Here is a 17,090-nt window from a genome sequence, read left to right as displayed (position 1 = left end):
TCTCCCGGACAGCACCCAGGGCAGCAGGGGGCAGCAGTCTAATTGGGGAGAGGAGGTTCAGGGACTCACTTTCAGGCACACCTGTCCAAGGAACTCTGTTTTTACTGTGAGCATAAGTCGATGTAGGTAGCTTCAGGAGGACCCTTAGTAAGTCCAGTCTGGTGGTGCAGGGCTGGGAGGGGAAATCACAGGTCCCCAGGGATCCCTGCTGCCGGAATCCAGGAGGGGGTGTGAGGGGCAAGCCCCTGCTTCTTGGGGCCCTGGTCCACACTGAGGCAGGGAATAATGCTAGGTGCTGACCACCTGCCAGGCACAGAGCTGAGCATTGAATACTCATTTTTTCCTAACACTCATCTGAATCTGTCCCGACCCTGCCTAGAGCTGGCTGTGGCTCACCGTGGAGCACAGCACAGCCAAACAGTCCAGGGTTGGATTCTTACTGTCTCTAAGCCTCAGTTTCGTTGCTTGTGAGATGGGGATCTGTTCATTCAACATCTATGTTCAACTACTGGTAATAAAAAATTAAAAAATAGGCCGGGCACGGTGGCTCAAGCCTGTAATCCCAGCACTTTGGGAGGCCGAGACGGGCGGATCACTAGGTCAGGAGATCGAGACCATCCTGGCTAACACGGTGAAACCCCGTCTCTACTAAAAAATACAAAAAACTAGCCGGGCGAGGCGGCGGGCCCCTGCAGTCCCAGCTACTCGGGAGGCTGAGGCAGGAGAATGGCGTAAACCCGGGGGGCGGAGCTTGCAGTGAGCTGAGATCCGGCCACTGCACTCCAGCCCGGGCGACAGAGCCAGACTCTGTCTCAAAAAAAAAAAAAAAAAAAAAATTAAAAAATAAATGTAAAAAATTCACTCAACAAACTGAGACTCCACCACGTCCTAAGCTCTTGGCCACAAATAGAACCAGTCCTGCCCTCCTGGAGCTGCTGTACTAGGGGAACTGGATATGTGCCAAATCAATTCACACAGCACTGTGGCTACAACAGAGGCTGGTACCGTGACAGAGAAGAGCAGAGAAGCAGGACAGGAGAGGGCTGGGACCTGGAAGACAAAGGGACTCTTCCACTGGAAGCTGGAAGATGAGTAGGAGTGAGTCACACCTGTGGGCATCTGACCTCAGGGAAGGCTGCAGGGGGAGCCTATTCAGAGAACTGAGAAAAGGCCAGTGAACAACAGGAGGTGGTGGAGAGGGAGAGCTGAAGGTGGTAGTGGTGGTGGGAGGGGCCAGCCGTGGTGAGGAATTTGCTTTTTTTTTTTTTTCTTTTTTTTTTGAGACGGAGTCTCGCTCTGTCGCCCAGGCTGGAGTGCAGTGGCCGGATCCCAGCTCACTGCAAGCTCCGCCTCCCGGGTTCACGCCATTCTCCTGCCTCAGCCTCTGGAGTAGCTGGGACTACAGGCGCCCGCCACCTCGCCCGGCAAGTTTTTTGTATTTTTTTAGTAGAGACGGGGTTTCACCGTGTTAGCCAGGATGGTCTCCATCTCCCGACCTCGTGATCCGCCCGTCTCGGCCTCCCAAAGTGCTGGGCTTGAGCCACCGCGCCTGGCCAGGAATTTGCTTTTATTTTCACTGCAGTGGGACTGTGTCAGGGCAAGAACGAGCACCCTGCCTTCATCCCAGGAGAGAGATCTCACTTGGCCCCAGGAGAGATGTATTTGGGAGGGGAGATGTAAAGACTGTGTGAAGTGGGGCTGCTGGAGAGGCAGGTGGCACGAATGGTCCCCAGAATCCTGGTCTGATCCCTGGATGGGCAAAGAAGAGGGGAGGCAGAGAAGCTGGAAACACGGGGCAGGGTACACAGCTCTGTTCTGGCCCTGCTGAATTTGAGATGCTTGTGAGTCATCCAAGTGGAGGCGCCCAAAACAGGGAGTCTGCAGCTCAGACAGGACATCTGACCTGGAGACAGAGGCCTGGGGTTATACAGGGGTGTCTACGACAGTGGGAAAGGGTGGGCTTACTATGGAGAGAAGAGGGCCCAGGGTGCCCCAGGGAGGTCACCATTCCCAGGTCAGGGAGAGGAGGCGGAGTCAGGGGGGGAGAGGAGACGGAGTCAGGCAAAAGACCAGAAAGAGCAGCTGGAGGGAGCAGAGAGGAAAACCAGGAGTGTGGTGGGGAAGAGCCAGGAGGAGGGTGTGGCCCTCGTGTCTAAAGCTGCTGCCAGTAGGATGAGGGGATGACAGCCTTTCTTCAGGGGCTGATGAGGGGACTCAGTGAGAAGGAGCAATGAAAGTGTCCAGCCCAGTAATGATGCCCAACTCAAATGATACCCAACCAAATTCCTTCAGCTCTCAGGGCCTCCGCAGGAAATAGCTGAAACCACTGGGGCTAGCAACAGAGGGACATCACTCCAGTGCACATTGCTCCATTGGCATAACCAGGGAGGGCTGCCTGAGAGGTATGGCCTGAAGCAAAGCAGCAGCCCCTGGCCTCCTGCAGCCTGCAGGGAGGGTGCTGGGGAAAAAAAATATCATCCTAATCTCCTCCTGGTCACGGGTCTCCAGCTGGGCCTCCTGTGGGCTGAACCCAGAAGAAAGCCTATGGACTGAGGGGCCTGGGGGTGCAGCAGGTGGAGCTTAGCTTCCTGGCACAGCAGGGAGGTCAGGAATGCAGACGGGGTCTGCAGGGCAAGCTGACAAAGCCCAATACACATGGTCTCTTTGGCCTGAACATCTTTTCTAACCTCATCACCTCATGTGGCACCTCATTTGCCTAGAATCTGCCAGCACACCTTTTTTTTTTTTTTTTTTTTTTTTTTTGAGACAGGGTCTCACTCCATGCCGGGGCTGGAGTGCAGCGGCATGATCTTGGCTCACTGCAGCCTCAACATCCCAGACTCAAGGGATCCTCCCACCTAAACCCACTCCCTCCCACCCCCACCTCAGCAGGTGGAACTATAGGTGCACAACCAAGCTTCACTAATGTTAGGGTTTTTTGTTTTTTGGTTTTTTTGATTTTTTTTGGAGACAAGCTCTTGCTCTGCTGGAGTGCAGTGGTACGATCTCGGCTCCACTCTGCAGCCTCCATCTCCCGGGTTCAAGCAATTCTCATGCCTCAGCATCCCCAATTAGCTGGGACTACAGCGTCATGCCACCATACCTGTGTTTTTCCCATACTCCACAAAATCTGAAGCATTCTTCTTTGTGGATTTGTTGACTTGCTTATTGTTCATCTTGCCACCCTCTGAGGGAGGGACAACCTTGTCTCCAGATCTCAGAACAAGGCTTGGCACAGAGAGGGTGCTGAAGTTTGTTGATTGACTACACAGAGAGGCCACGAGAGTGCCTGCCATCTACCATGCACTCTACACTGTGGGGCCACATCCTCCTCCCAGCGACCCTGCAAAGGGGAAACCAAGGCTCTGAAGATGAAACAACTAGACTAGGCCGGGTGTGGTGGCTCCCGCCTGTAATCCTAGCACTTTGGGAGGCTAAGGCAGGCGGATCATGAGATCAGGAGATCGAGACCATCCTGGCTAATACGGTGAAACTCCGTCTCTACTACTGAAAACAAAAAAACAAAAAAAGTAGCCGGGCATGGTGGTGGGCACCTGTAGTCCCAGCTACTTGTGAGGCTGAGGCTAGAGAATGGCTTGAACCCAGGAGGCGGGGCTAACAGTGAGCCGAAATAGCACCACTGAACTCCAGCCTGGGCGACAGAGCAAGACTCTGTGTCAAAAAACAAAAACAAGAAAGCAAACAAAAAGCAACTAGACTCAGGTCACCTGGTGATTGAACTGAAGCCTGCCTGATCCAGAACCTATATATACAATGATCCTGGGGAGAGGAATGGGAGGTGTCCCGAAGGCATCAGGAGACCTGACATTTGTTCACAAATGTCCTGAAGATAGGTGGGTAGGACCCTGAGGGCAACGAGGGGCTTTGCTGGAATGGGACAAGGAGGAGCCATGGGACCCAGGCCCAGGGAATGTTCAGGCTGCTCAAATGTTCTTGAGGTTCTTGGGTTTTTGAAGCCCAGAGAAGAAGTGGGACTTGACTGAGGTTGCACAACCAGCCATTAGCAGAGCCAGAACCTGAACTCAGGGCTCCTGATGCCGTGCTAAGGGATTGGCTGGACAGGGTGACAGCAGCTGCATGATGAAAGTTCTGTCTCAGGAGGCAGCATCGCAGTGGTTGTTTTCTAGCATGAGATCATACTGGCTGTGTCATGCATCAGCTAAGTGAACTGGGAAAATCCTTCAACTTCTCTATGCCTCAGTCCTCGACCCCCTACCCCTCCTTTTTTTTTTTTTTTTTAGAGACAGTCTCTCTATATTGCCCAGTCAATATAGAGTCAAACTCTTGGCCTCAAGTAATCCTCCCCATTCAGCCTTCTGAGTAGCTGAGATTACAGGCACATGACCCTGCACCTGGCTTTCCTCATTTTTAAACAGGGAATGAGGCCAGTCTCAGTGGCTCATGCCTGTAATCCCAGCACTTGGGAGACCGAGGCGAGCAGATTCCTTGAGGCCAGGAGTTCCAGACCGGCCTGGCCAACATGGTGAAACCCTGTCTCTGCTAAAAATACAAAAAGTTAGCCAGGTGTGGTGGCGCATGCCTGTATTCCAGCTACTTGGGAGGCTGAGGCATGAGAATCGCTTGAACCCAGGAGACAGAGGCTGCAGTGAGCCGAGATGGCGCCACTGCACTCCAGCCTGGGTGATAGAGTGGGGCTCTGTCTCAAAAAATAAAAGTAAAAAAATAAAAAAAGGCCGGGCGCGGTGGCTCAAGCCTGTAATCCCAGCACTTTGGGAGGCCGAGGCGGGTGGATCATGAGGTCAGGAGATCGAGACCATCCTGGCTAACATGATGAAACCCCGTCTCTACTAAAAATACAAAAAACTAGCCGGGCGTGGTGGCGGGCGCCTGTAGTCCCAGCTACTCGGAGGCTGAGGCGGGAGAATGGCGTGAACCCGGGAGGTGGAGCTTGCAGTGAGCCGATATCGTGCCACTGCACTCCAGCCTGGGCGACAGAGCGAGACTCCGTCTCAAAAAAAAAAAAAAAAAAAAAGCAAAAATTAGCCATACGTGGTGGCGCACGCCTTAGTCCTCAGGAGGCTGAGGCAGGATACTCTTGAACCTGGGAGGCAGAGGTTGCAGTGAGCCAAGATTGCGCCACTGCACTCCAGCCTGGTGACAGAGCAAGACGCCTTCTCAAAAAAAAAAAAAAAAAAAAAAAAAAAATTAACAGATTAACAGGGAAGTCGGGGCGTGGTGGCTCACACTTATAATCCCAGCACTTTGGGAGGCCAAGGCGAGTGGATCACTTGAGGTCAGGAGTTCGAGACCAGCCTGGCCAACATGGTGAAACTCCATCTGCCAAAAATACAAAAATTAGCCGGACGTGGTGGTACATGCCTGTAATCCCAGCTACTGAGGAGGTAGAGGTTGCAGTGAGCCAAGATTGTGCCACTGCACTCCAGCCTGGGCGATAGAACGAGACTCTCTCTCAAAAATAAAAATAAAAATAAGCAGGGAATCAGTGGGCTGATATTTATGAGGCCCTTAGCAGATGCCTGCCACACAGTAAGCACTCAGGATATGTGAGACCTTTTCATCATTGTCTGCATCTGCAAGCCAAGATGGGCAGGGTGGCAAGAGATGGGCTGCTGCTGGGGAAGAGGAAAGCTACTGTGCCATAAGGGCTGTGTATCAGGTGCTGTGCCGCCTCTACGTGTTGTCCTTCTGAGTTCTGAATGTCTTTGGGAAGAAAGAAATGGCTCTTGGGGAGGGGGTGGGTGGGTAGAAGGCAAGGGGGCCACACTCATCAGTTTTATTTTTTTCTGAGACAGAGTCTCACTCTGTTGCCAGGCTGGAGTGCAATGGCACAATCTCAGCTCACTGCAACCTCCACTTCCTGGGTTCAAGCGACTCTTGTGCCTCGGCCTCCTGAGTAGCTAGGATTATAGGCAGCCACCATCACCACTCCCAGCTAATTTTTGTATTTTTAGTAGATATGGGGTTTCAGCATGTTGGTCAGGCTGATCTCGAACTCCTGGCCTCAGGTGATCTGCCTGCCTTGTCCTCCCAAAGTGTGGGATTACAGACATGAACCACTGTGCCCGGCCTCGATCATCAGTTTTGAAGATGAGGGATGGAAGTGATGAAGGCCTGGAGGGGGCAATGTTGCCCTAATGCATCTCTCTCCAAAGACACTTTACTGAAAGTGGCTGTTACTAAACCCCTCTGATGTGCCACTTACTGTGAGTAGTAAAACGATGGACACCGAGAGTTGGGATTGGAAATGAAATGAAACTATCTTCACCCTTGATAAATAGGGTGCTCTTCTGCCCTGCCACTCTTCCCTGCTTTTTGAGCACAGGAGAAATCTACTGGTAAGAGCTCAGGCTCAAGAGGTACACTGGCTGCCACCTGCCACTCCCAACTGGGTGACTGTGAATACATCTCTTACTACTCCAGGCCTCAGCCTCCTCATTTGCAAATTGGGAATGATAGTAAGACCCAGCTGCCAGTGTTGTCCTAAGGAATAAGTGAAATACTTCATACACAGCTCCTAACACAGTGCCTGGCCCAAAGAAAATACACACACCAAGTTGAGTGTGATTATTTTTATTGCTGTATCATCCAGCCACTTCCTGTTTCACAGACATGTCAAGGTGATTCACATTGCAGTGAAAACCAAAAAAAAAAAAAAAAAAAAACGAATAGCTGACCCCTTTTCCGTGCCTGTGTGAATATACAAATGATGTGAGTTATGTTTTTCAGAGGCACAGCAATGTGGCATAGGCAACTTGTTGCCATGTAAACCATCCCCACGAAATCAGCCAGCCCAGGGAGAGCTGTAATTGAGCTGTGTGTGACTGAGCTGCCGTGGTGTGCACTATCACCCAGAAAAGAGCCTAACTACAGCCGTGTCATCAGTGCCACAAGGAGGGACCAATTTGGACTGGCTCACATGAAGGTGTGATTCCCTTCCCCCTTCCCGTCCCCTCCCGCTCCTCCTTTCCCTCCTTTCCCTCCCCTGACTGCATGCTCTGTTGCCCAGGCTGGAGTGCAGTGGCAGGATCTCCACTCACTGCAACCTCTGCCTCCTGGTTCAAGCGATTCTCCTGTCTCAGCCTCACAAGTAGCTGGAACTACAGGCTCGCACCACCATGCCCAGCTAGTTTTTGTATTTTTAGTAGAGACGGGGTTTCACCATGTTGGCCAGGCTGGTCTCAAACTCCTGACCTCAAGTGATCTGCCCATCTTGACCTCCCAAAGTGCTGGGATTACAGTTGTGAGCCACCATCCCTGGCCGAAGGTGTGGTACATTCTGTTGGCAAGGGAAGGGTGTGAAAGAGTCCAAGCCCACTGCTCCATAGACACTGGCCTGTCCACTGTGACTGTTGCGAATAGGTTTTACCACCAACACCTGTAAGCACCTTCTATGTCAAGGACTATGAAGCATCTGAGATCTTATCCAATTTGCAAGCTGCCAAGGTAGCCCATCAGGTTCAAGGATGCTGGCAAAATACAAGAGAGTCCTGGGTCAGAGACAAAGGACTTTATCACTGTGCAGCAAACAGCACGAGCACCAGCATATTTCCGTCAGTTCCTTTTAACCCTAAGTCCCATGGGGGTGATGCTGATGGGCTCAGGTTAGTGCGGACATACAGAGTGAACTGCATTGTGGGAGAGGACCCTAAGCTTAGGAAACTCAAAGCCAGTAAGCATGGTTGTCCTTTGCTCTGGAGGGAGACACCAACTCCATCTTCCATGGCTGTTCCCTGGATAAACATCTTTGAAGCTGGGCGCAGTGGCTCACGCCTGTAATCCTACCACTTTGGGAGGCTGAGGTGGGCAGATCACCTGAAGTCGGGAGCTTGAGATCAGTCTGGCCAACATGGTGAAACCCCGTCTCTGCTACTGCTATGGCTACTGCTACGGCTACTGCTACTAAATTAAAAAATTCGCCGGGCACATTGGCTCACGCCTGTAATCCCAACACTTTGGGAGGCCAAGACGGGCAGCTCACGAGGTCAGGAGATCGAGACCATCCTGGCTAACATGGTAAAACCCTGTCTCTACTAAACATGCAAAAAAAAAATTAGCTGGACAGCCAGGTGTGGTGGCTCACGCCTGTAATCCCAGCACTTTGGGAGGCCGAGGCAGGTGGATCACAAGGTCAGGAGATCGAGACCATTCTGGCTAACACAGTGAAACCTTGTCTCTACTAAAAATACAAAAAATTAGCTAGGCATGGTGGCAGGCGACTGTAGTCCCAGCTACTCGGGAGGCTGAGGCAGGAGAATGTTGTGAACCCAGGAGGTGGAGCTTGCAGTGAGTCGAGATTGCACCACTGCACTCCAGCCTGGATGACAGAGTGAGACTCCATTTCAAAAAGAAAGAAAGAAAGAAAAAAAGTAGCCAGGTGTGGTGGTGCATGCCTGTAATCCTACTCAGGTGGGTGAGGCACAAGAAATCGCTTAAACCTGGAAGGTAGAGGTGGCAGTGAGCCAAGATCACACCACTTCACTCCAGGTTGGGTGACAGAGCGAGACTCCATCTCAAGAAACAAGCACCAAACAGGCATAAGTGGCCCCATTTTTGTTTTGAGTCAGGGTCTTGCTCTATCACCCAAGTTGCAGTGCAGAAGCCTGATCATGGCTCACTGCAGCCTGGATCTCCTGGGCTGGGAGCAATCCTCCTACTCAGCCTCCTGAGTAGCTGGGACTACAAGTGCATGCCACTGCACCCGCTAAGTAAAATATATATATATTTTTTAGAGATGGGGTCTTACTATGCTGTCCAGGCTGGTCTCAAGCAATCCTCTTACATGTCCTCCCAGAGTGCTGGGATTATAGGCCTGAGCCACCGTACCTGGTCTACTGTCCCTGTTTTACAGATGAGAAATTGAAGTCCAGAGTGATGAAGTAAATTACTCCAGGTGATATAGTAAATAGCGGATCCAGGATCAAACCCAGTCCTGCCTCATTCCAGTTCTGTGTCTTGTCTACCCTACAGTGGAACTTAAGATGGTGAGGAGCCCTGAGAGGAGAAAAGTGGCAAGAATCTTCTTGAGCAGTGAGAGAAGAGGGATGCAGGGAGGATGGGAGATGGGTGTGCATCTCTGTACGTGTTGTCTGGATGTGGGGGGCCAAGGCCAGATTTGTAGGACCCTGGAGACCATAACAAGGACTTTGGATTTTGTCTAAGTATGATGGGGAGATGCCAGATTTTTTTTTTTTTTTTTGAGACAGAGTCTCACTCTGTTGCCCAGGCTGGAGTGTAGTCGTGTGCTCTCGGCTCACTTCTGCCTCCCGGTTCAAGCAATTCTCCTGCCTCAGCCTCCCAAGTAGCTGGGATTACAGGCGCCCGCCACCACACCTGGCTAATTTTTGTATTTTTAGTAGAGATGGGGTTTCACTATGTTGGCCAGGCTGGTCTCGAACTCCTGAACTCAAGTGATCTGCCTGCCTCGGCCTCCAAAGTGCTGGGGTTACAGGCGTGAGCCACCATTCCCAGCAACCAGATGGTTTTTTTTGTTTGTTTGTTTGTTTGTTTGTTTGTTTTTTGAGACGGAGTCATGCTCTGTCGCCCAGGCTGGAGTGCAGTGGCCGGATCTCAGCTCACTGCAAGCTCCGCCTCCCGGGTACACGCCATTCTCCTGCCTCAGCCTCCCAAGTAGCTGGGACTACCGGCGCCCGCCAACTCGCCCGGCTAGTTTTTTTTTTTGTTGTTGTTGTTTTTGTATTTTTTAGTAGAGACGGGGTTTCACCGTGTTAGCCAGGATGGTCTCGATCTCCTGACCTCGTGATCCGCCCGTCTTGGCCTCCCAAAGTGCTGGGATTACAGGCTTGAGCCACCGCGCCCGGCCAACCAGATGGTTTTTAGTACAAGAATGACACTGTATTTTAAAAGAATTATTCAGTTTCCTGCTTATATGGGGATAATACCCCATATAAGGTTATCATGAGGAGTAAATTGGAGAGATTAAGTGAGAGGACTCATATAAGGGTCTTTGTAGGTGCGAGGCAGAATAGACAGTTGAGTGGATATCGGCCATAATGGTGACATAGTCAGCGCACTGAGGAATTCAGGGTAGGGCTGGGAGCTGGAGACAGTAATAACCTGGGGGTCTATGCGTCCAAGAGATGGTATAGAGATAGTTCCTCTAGTCAGCCTAAGGCTGGGTGCACTTCACTGTAATCCCAGCACTTTGGGAGGCTGAGGTGGGAGGATCAGTTGAGTCCAGGACTTGGAGACCAGCGAAACCCAATTGCTACAAAAAATACAAACAAAACAAACACACAAAAAACGGTGGCTCTAGTGCCTGATAGAAACGACTCGGGGTACAGGCCCTAAGTCAGGTGCGCTGCTGCCCAAGAGCCTGACTGGTAGGTGGAGATGCGAAAGGGGCACAGGGCTCTCTAGGTAAGCAGGAGGCAGCAAGAATGACAGTTCCAGGGGTTTTACGTGGAAGGAAGAGGAGGCCAGGAGGAGGGGACTTCAGGTCAGATTGAGGAGGCATGTGCCATCCGGAGGAGGAGACTGTCGATGTAATTATGAAAGTCCAAGTCCTAGCTGCTTTTCCATTGCCCTGGTGTACAACCTCAGGCCCTGCAGACTGCACATCTGAGGACCCCTGCCTGCCCTGTCTGGCTCCTCTGAATCTAATGAGGGAGAGGATGCATATGGAAAAAGAACACGGAACAGAGAGAGAGAGAGAAAAAAAAAAGCACCAAGGTCCAAGTTCAGAGAGCCCTGGTAATTTTAACTTGCAACTCACCTAAGAAGAGCCTAACGGTCGCAAGAGTATGTAGGAAGGACCCAACCCGACCCTGCCCAGTACGCAGCACCCAAGGGCGGCTGGAAGCGCAATGCGCGTGCTGAGTACAGCGCTATTCAGTCCGCAGGCTTTTTGAGGATTTCAATTTCAAAGAACGGTCGGTTTCGGGGCGGACTTTGCTTCAGTCCCAGGCCTCGGGAAGCAGCGGGGTGACAGACTGGGACACCAAGCATGCAGAAGGGGAGGGGTCTTGAAATAGACGGAATGCGAGAAGGCTCCCCTCCTGGCCAGCCTTGCTGGGCGAAGTGAGAAGCACTGAGGCCTGAGGAAGCTCCACGAATGCGCAAAGGGCCGCTCGCTGTGATTACTCGGGTGGCGATGGTCGTGATGATGCCGCTGCCCCGCCTGCGCCGAAAGGGAAACCCCAGGGGAGGCGGAGGCCAGCGGGGATTTCTCAAGCCAGCTGGTCCCCTTCATCCACGACGGAAAGGAAGGGCGACCTCCCGAGGCCACTTTCAGGTCTTGCGACCGGAGCAGAGCTACCACGGAGACGCTCCTCCCGAGGCCTCACGCGTCGGAAGGTTCATGTCCCCTGGATTCCGGCTGACTGACGCGTCCCCTGGGCAGGTTCTCGGTAGCAGCCGACACGCCCCACTCCGGGCACAGCGAGATCTGAGGACCACGCTGAGGCGTCATTTCCGCCCTGATTCTCGGGCGCTACAGAAGGGGCGGAGCCGCAGCGGCGGGCGCGCCGCTTGACGTCACTTCCGGTGAACCCGGCAGCGACAACGGCAACATGGCCCTCAACGGAGCCGGTGAGGACTTGGGCGGCAGGGGCTTGTGGCTGTGAGGTACGGGAGGCAGCCCGCTCCGGCAAGACCCCCAGTCCCTATGCTTCTCTTCCCCAGAAGTCGACGACTTCTCCTGGGAGCCCCCGACTGAGGCGGAGACGAAGGTGCTGCAGGCGCGACGGGAGCGGCAAGATCGCATCTCCCGGCTCATGGGCGACTATCTGCTGCGCGGTTACCGCATGCTGGGCGAGACGTGCGCGGACTGCGGGGTGAGGCGAGACTCGGGCGAGTGAGCAGGGATGGGTCTGCGGGTCGGGCCACTCAGCCCTTCCTCAGTCCTCCCCTCTGGACTCCATCGCCGGCGTCTCATTCCGGCCCCATGTTCTTTTTGGTCCGTAGACGATTCTCCTCCAAGACAAACAGCGGAAAATCTACTGCGTGGCTTGTCAGGAACTCGACTCAGACGTGGATAAAGATAATCCCGGTGAGGGTAAAAAATAATCCGGGAGAGGGGCCGGATGTGCTTAGGGGGGAAGCGTGGTAAGTGGTGATAGAGGCCCGAGAACAGTAGGCCTGGGGGGCGACAGTGGAGTCTCTGGGTGGGGCAGAGGTAAAATGATTTCTCCTTTAGGCTCTAAAGAGGACCATTAACTCAATAAGAGAACTAAGCACCTCCTGTGTGCCAGCCACTGCGCGAGAGTCTGAGCTCAATCAGGCCCAGTACTGATGGAGAGTTGAAGCTAAGGCATAAATGTGATACAAAGTAGAAAGTGGATGAATTGCCTTATAGAGGGACAGGGAAAACATCTCAAGCACAGAAAGAGCAGAGCAGGAAAGGAGATGGCTCACGGCTGAGGTGGGCCAGGCATCCTGACCATTCTACCCACTTTCTCCTCTTTTTAGCTCTGAATGCCCAGGCTGCCCTCTCCCAAGCTCGGGAGCACCAGCTGGCCTCTGCCTCAGAGCTCCCCTTGGGCTCTCGACCTGTGCCGCAGCCCCCAGTACCTCGTCCGGAGCACTGTGAGGGAGCTGCAGCAGGACTCAAGGCAGCCCAGGGGCCACCCACTCCTGCTGTGCCTCCAAATACAGATGTCATGGCCTGCACACAGACAGCCCTCTTGCAGAAGCTGACCTGGGCCTCTGCTGAACTAGGCTCTAGCACCTCCCTGGAGACTAGCATCCAGCTGTGTGGCCTTATCCGCGCATGTGCGGAGGCCCTGCGCAGCCTGCAGCAGCTGCAGCACTAAGAGAAGCCCCTGAGAAAAACCCTCTAGAAAAACAGCTGTTCCTCTGTGTGGTTTATTCTTTTCCTGGTTCCGAGTGTGCATGCCAGCCCCAGCTGCACTCACGTTTTTCCTACTTTTGGCCTCTCACCTCTCCACTCTCTGCTCTCCTTGACGCCCTGAGATGAGTTGAACTTGTTTCTGCTCAGTTTCCCGTCAGGATGCGGGAGTAGGTAGATGACTATGTGAAGCACCTTTTCTAAGGAAGAGGTGATAGCCTTTTCTTTTTCTTTTTTTTTTTTTTTTTTGAGACGGAGTCTCACGCTGTTGCCCAGGCTGGAGTGCAGTGGCGCGATCTCGGCTCACTGCAAGCTCCGCCTCCCGGGTTCCCGCCATTCTCCTGCCTCAGCCTCCTGAGTAGCTGGGACTACAGGCGCCCGCCACCGCGCCCGGCTAATTTTTTGTATTTTTAGTAGAGACGGGGTTTCACTGTGGTCTCGATCTCCTGACCTTGTGATCCGCCCGCCTCGGCCTCCCAAAGTGCTGGGATTACAGGCTTGAGCCACCGCGCCCGGCCGGTGATAGCCTTTTCAAAGGTAGCAGCCAGAGGGGTGGACCCTAGCCTTGTGTCTGGCAGCACATCTGCAGCCTCCTCCGCCATCCGGTGCCCATTCCCCACCTGGAAGTGAGATTTTGGGTTCCAATCCCCTTGATAGATTCCGCTCCTTTCCCTGAGCATCCTGACCCTATCAGCCTATTCCATCTCATGGCCACCCCGGGTACTCAGCGACAGGAGTTTGTGGTGACCTCAGCGTCAGGTGGCACGTTAGGCACCAACTGTGGACTTGCCAGTCTCCTGATTCCACTGTTAGATCATTTTTCTTGGGAGGGTAATGGGCAGAACACAGTGTGTGTGGGGGCGGGGCGCGGCGGGCAGACGGGGTAGCGAAAAGAACCACGAAGAAACCACGCCTGCCCCCTTCGGCCTTTTTCCCCCTCCGCCGCATTTTTCCAACTCCCCTTGAGTGAGTGGGTGCCCCGCCGTCTTTGTCAGCTTTACGCGACGTGGTCCCACAGCCGTTGCCTTTTTAAGAGAGGCCCGGCCCATGCGGAGGGGGTGGGGCAGAGGCGGAGTCTGAGGAGCTGAGGAAGGAACAAAGCGCGGCCTGCGGGCGGCGGCTGGGCTCCGGCGGGGCCGCGGGGTGCGGGGCCTGCGGGCAGCGTCCCGGGCGGAGTGTTGGGGAGAAGGAGGTGGCATCGCCGTCCGTGGCCATGAACGGGCTGCCCTCGGCAGAGGCGCCGGGCGGGGCAAGCTGCGCCTTGGCCGGGCTCCCACCGCTGCCGCGCGGCCTCAGCGGCCTCCTTAATGCGAGCGGGGGCTCGTGGCGGGAGCTGGAGCGCGTCTACAGCCAGCGCAGCCGCATCCACGACGAGCTGAGCCGCGCCGCCCGCGCCCCGGACGGGCCCCGCCACGCCGCCGGCGCCGCCAACGCGGGACCCGCAGCCGGCCCGCGTCGTCCTGTCAACCTCGACTCGGCGCTGGCCGCGCTGCGCAAGGAGATGGTAAGTGGGTGGGCGCCGGGCCAGCTGGGCGGGGGGCTGATGCGGAACGCAGGGGACTGGGACAGGCGATCTGGGTCTCAGAGGACTTGCAGGCACCAGTTGGGTTCCAAGGGTTATGGTAACAATAATTAGTGATAGTTAAAAATTATGGCAGTAGTTACCATATATTTTCAAATGATCTGCTGATGTTACTTCATCCTGCTAAATGGATAATAACCCCATTTTTTGGGTCGTGACTAAAGTTGCACTGCCAAACAAACAAACAAAAACTTTGTTTAGGAAGGTGCGGGGAAGATGGGCTGGGGCCCACTGTTCCAGGGGGCGGGGCTGGGCTGGGCTGGGGTGGCCTGGACCCCAACTCCAGCCCACCCTCAGTTGTCTGCAGGTGGGGCTGCGGCAGTTGGACATGTCCCTGTTGTGCCAGCTGTGGGGCCTGTACGAGTCAATCCAGGACTACAAACACCTGTGTCAAGACCTGAGCTTCTGTCAGGACCTGTCATCCTCCCTCCATTCGGACAGCTCCTACCCACCGGATGCGGGCCTGTCTGACGATGAGGAGCCTCCCGATGCCAGCCTGCCTCCTGACCCACCACCCCTCACTGTGCCCCAGACGCACAATGCCCGTGACCAGTGGCTGCAGGATGCCTTCCACATCAGCCTCTGAAGAGCTGGGGGGCAGGGGGCACGCACCCATGCAAAAGGCTCAGAAACTCCCCCTCCGGCAAGCCCTCAGACTGCGGAGCCTGCGCCTTCCCCCATACCACCTCACCTCACAGGAGGGCCAGGCATGTATTCCTCAGAGGCGAAACTGCCAAACCCTTTCTCCTGTCTTGGGTTGACTGGCACTGGGGCGGGTACCTAGGGTACAGCCTCTGCCCATGGTACTGGGCCTCCACTTCTTCCACATGTGTGCACCCCCAGCTTGGCCAACCCTCAGCCTTGCAGTGGGGCCCGAAGCATCTTCCCCTCCCCTTGGCATCTCTGGGATTGGGATGAGTGCCTCGCTCCCATCTCCTCCTCACCTTTTGTTGCTATCGGCAGCTGCTGGCTCAGGGGCATCCCACTTCCGGGCTCTGGGTTCCTCTGCCCTGGTAGGGCTCCAGGACCCGTCCCAATACCCACCCATGGCCAGGAGGGCCAAGGCCCCGTGCTGGATATTTAAATTTAGGGGCCGGCCTCCAGGGCGCGTAGATAAATAAATACTCTCAGCGCCGTTGTACTCTGCCTGGCTGGCTCTGGGGCGGGAAGACCGCGGCGTTCTGGCAGGTGCGGCCCCGCGCTCTGCCGGCGGGTGGCGCCCGAGACCCCCGAGTGAAGGTCCTGCCGTCCCGCCCGGGCGGGGCTGGGGGCGCTCCCGGCTGGCCGAGCTTGGCTCAGCCGCCCGGGTGACTGCGGTCGAGTCACTTCCCCTCTCTCGCCCGCGACCTCCGAGTCCTCCGCCTCCTCCCAGTTCGCTTCGGGCTTTCCCCGCCGGCCGGGAAGGAAGGAGAAGGAGCCGCCCACCTTGAGGAGGGAAACTTTCCACCCCGCGCGGGGCGGGGTTGGGGCGGCGCAGGAAATGGGTGGCCGGAGTCGGCTGAGCAAGGGGCCCCGGCGGGGGCGGGGGTGGCGCCTCCTGGAACGGTTTGGGAGCTCACAACCCGCGGGTGGGAGGGAGGCGCGGCAGAGGCAGAGCGGTGTGAAGTTGCGGCACCTCGGGCTTTCCCGGAGGCCAGGCGTGAGAATCCGCGCCGATGAAGGTTGATGGGGTCCCAGGGACCCGTATTCCCCGCTTAGTCTATGAAGACCGCCGGCTCTCCCCACAGCACTAGCGGTCTTTACAGTTATCTGTTAAAGGTTTCTTCTTAGGAAACCGGGGACCCACACCGCTGGGACTGGGAACCAAACCCAGGTGTCAAGCCCACCGGAAGAAGTCAGCACGTTCGGAGACAGTGGGTACTCAGCCCCGCACACGACACCCCACAACCTCCTGAAAAGAGGCGAAGCCGCACACCGAGGTGTGTGGTGCCTCCTGGAGATGCAGCCCAGCTGGCAGTCCTGGCACTCTGACACCCCGTTAAACCAAGTAGCCGTCACGCACCGGGCTCCTGTTCATTCACACACCTTGCAGAGCAGCGGGAGGGAGCAAACTGACCTGTTGCCCCAGGGCAGCTGACACCTGCAGAGGCTCATTACCATGCAGGGCGGGTGGGTAAGCGATAAAGGCTCTAATCTAGGGGTTCACAGAGCCGCTAACGCCCCAGGCAGGCTTTCCTGGGGAGGGAGAGTAAACATACACACAGAAATGACACGTTTTCCCCATCCATGATAGCTCATCCCATTTAGTAAGGCACGGCAAAATCAGCCAGGCTTTCTGCTAAATGCTTTCTGAGGTTCGTGCTCTCAGTGATTCCGTAAAAGGCGGAACTATAATTATCCCCATTTAATAGACATTGAAACTGAGGCTCAGAGTGTTAGCGCTTTGCCCAAGGTCACACTTGGTTGGAAGTCAGTTGTGAATCTGCAGCTACTTGTCGGGGTTTGGGATTATCTTCCCACTCGACAGCAGTCAGGTTCTGAGGTTGGGCCCCCAAGGTTAGTCCTGACTCGATGCCTTCCTGCTCTGGTTAAGACATGGGTGGCTGCACCATGGAGTAGAGGAGAGCTGGTCCTTGCCCAGATTCACAGTATGACTCTGAGCAAGTCCCTTCCCCTTTCTGGGTCTCAGTTTTCCCAGCCCGTGAAAGGGGGCCAGCAGTACATACCTCCCAGGGCTGCGAGCAGGAAGGGAGGCGGCCC

At 55.0% G+C, this 17,090-nt stretch overlaps 2 protein-coding genes across 3 annotated transcripts; both read left to right on the top strand.

The window, feature by feature from the left end:
• Positions 1 to 10,165: 10,165 nt before the first annotated feature.
• ZNRD2 (zinc ribbon domain containing 2) lies at positions 10,166 to 12,807 on the top strand. Its single transcript, XM_011720818.3, has 4 exons — positions 10,166 to 11,550; positions 11,644 to 11,795; positions 11,926 to 12,010; positions 12,430 to 12,807. The coding sequence occupies exons 1-4, from the start codon at positions 11,532 to 11,534 to the stop codon at positions 12,771 to 12,773; spliced, it is 600 nt and encodes a 199-aa protein (XP_011719120.1). The 5' UTR covers positions 10,166 to 11,531; the 3' UTR covers positions 12,774 to 12,807.
• A 241-nt stretch (positions 12,808 to 13,048) lies between these two features.
• On the top strand, positions 13,049 to 15,531 carry LOC105469576 (family with sequence similarity 89 member B). Of its 2 annotated transcripts, none has more exons than XM_011720817.3 (2): positions 13,049 to 14,312; positions 14,688 to 15,531. In XM_011720817.3, the coding sequence occupies exons 1-2, from the start codon at positions 14,022 to 14,024 to the stop codon at positions 14,859 to 14,861; spliced, it is 465 nt and encodes a 154-aa protein (XP_011719119.1). In that variant the 5' UTR covers positions 13,049 to 14,021; the 3' UTR covers positions 14,862 to 15,531. The 2 variants fall into 2 exon arrangements, with proteins under 2 accessions (XP_011719119.1, XP_011719118.1); XM_011720816.3 differs by having other exon boundaries at positions 13,055 to 14,312; positions 14,698 to 15,531.
• Positions 15,532 to 17,090: the final 1,559 nt, after the last annotated feature.

The sequence above is a fragment of the Macaca nemestrina genome, chromosome 12 (assembly GCF_043159975.1).
Source record: "Macaca nemestrina isolate mMacNem1 chromosome 12, mMacNem.hap1, whole genome shotgun sequence".
Taxonomy (NCBI): domain Eukaryota; kingdom Metazoa; phylum Chordata; class Mammalia; order Primates; family Cercopithecidae; genus Macaca; species Macaca nemestrina.
This window is presented reverse-complemented; position numbering and strand designations above follow the sequence as displayed.

Bases quoted from the DNA above. Each gene is read 5' to 3' on its own strand.
- ZNRD2 (XM_011720818.3), top strand. The intron at 11,796-11,925 runs GTGAGGCGAGAC...TTTGGTCCGTAG, and splicing joins AGACGTGCGCGGACTGCGGG to ACGATTCTCCTCCAAGACAA. The intron at 12,011-12,429 runs GTGAGGGTAAAA...TCCTCTTTTTAG, and splicing joins CGTGGATAAAGATAATCCCG to CTCTGAATGCCCAGGCTGCC.
- LOC105469576 (XM_011720816.3), top strand. From the start codon at position 14,022: ATGAACGGGCTGCCCTCGGCAGAGGCGCCGGGCGGGGCAAGCTGCGCC. The intron at 14,313-14,697 runs GTAAGTGGGTGG...AGTTGTCTGCAG, and splicing joins CCGCGCTGCGCAAGGAGATG to GTGGGGCTGCGGCAGTTGGA.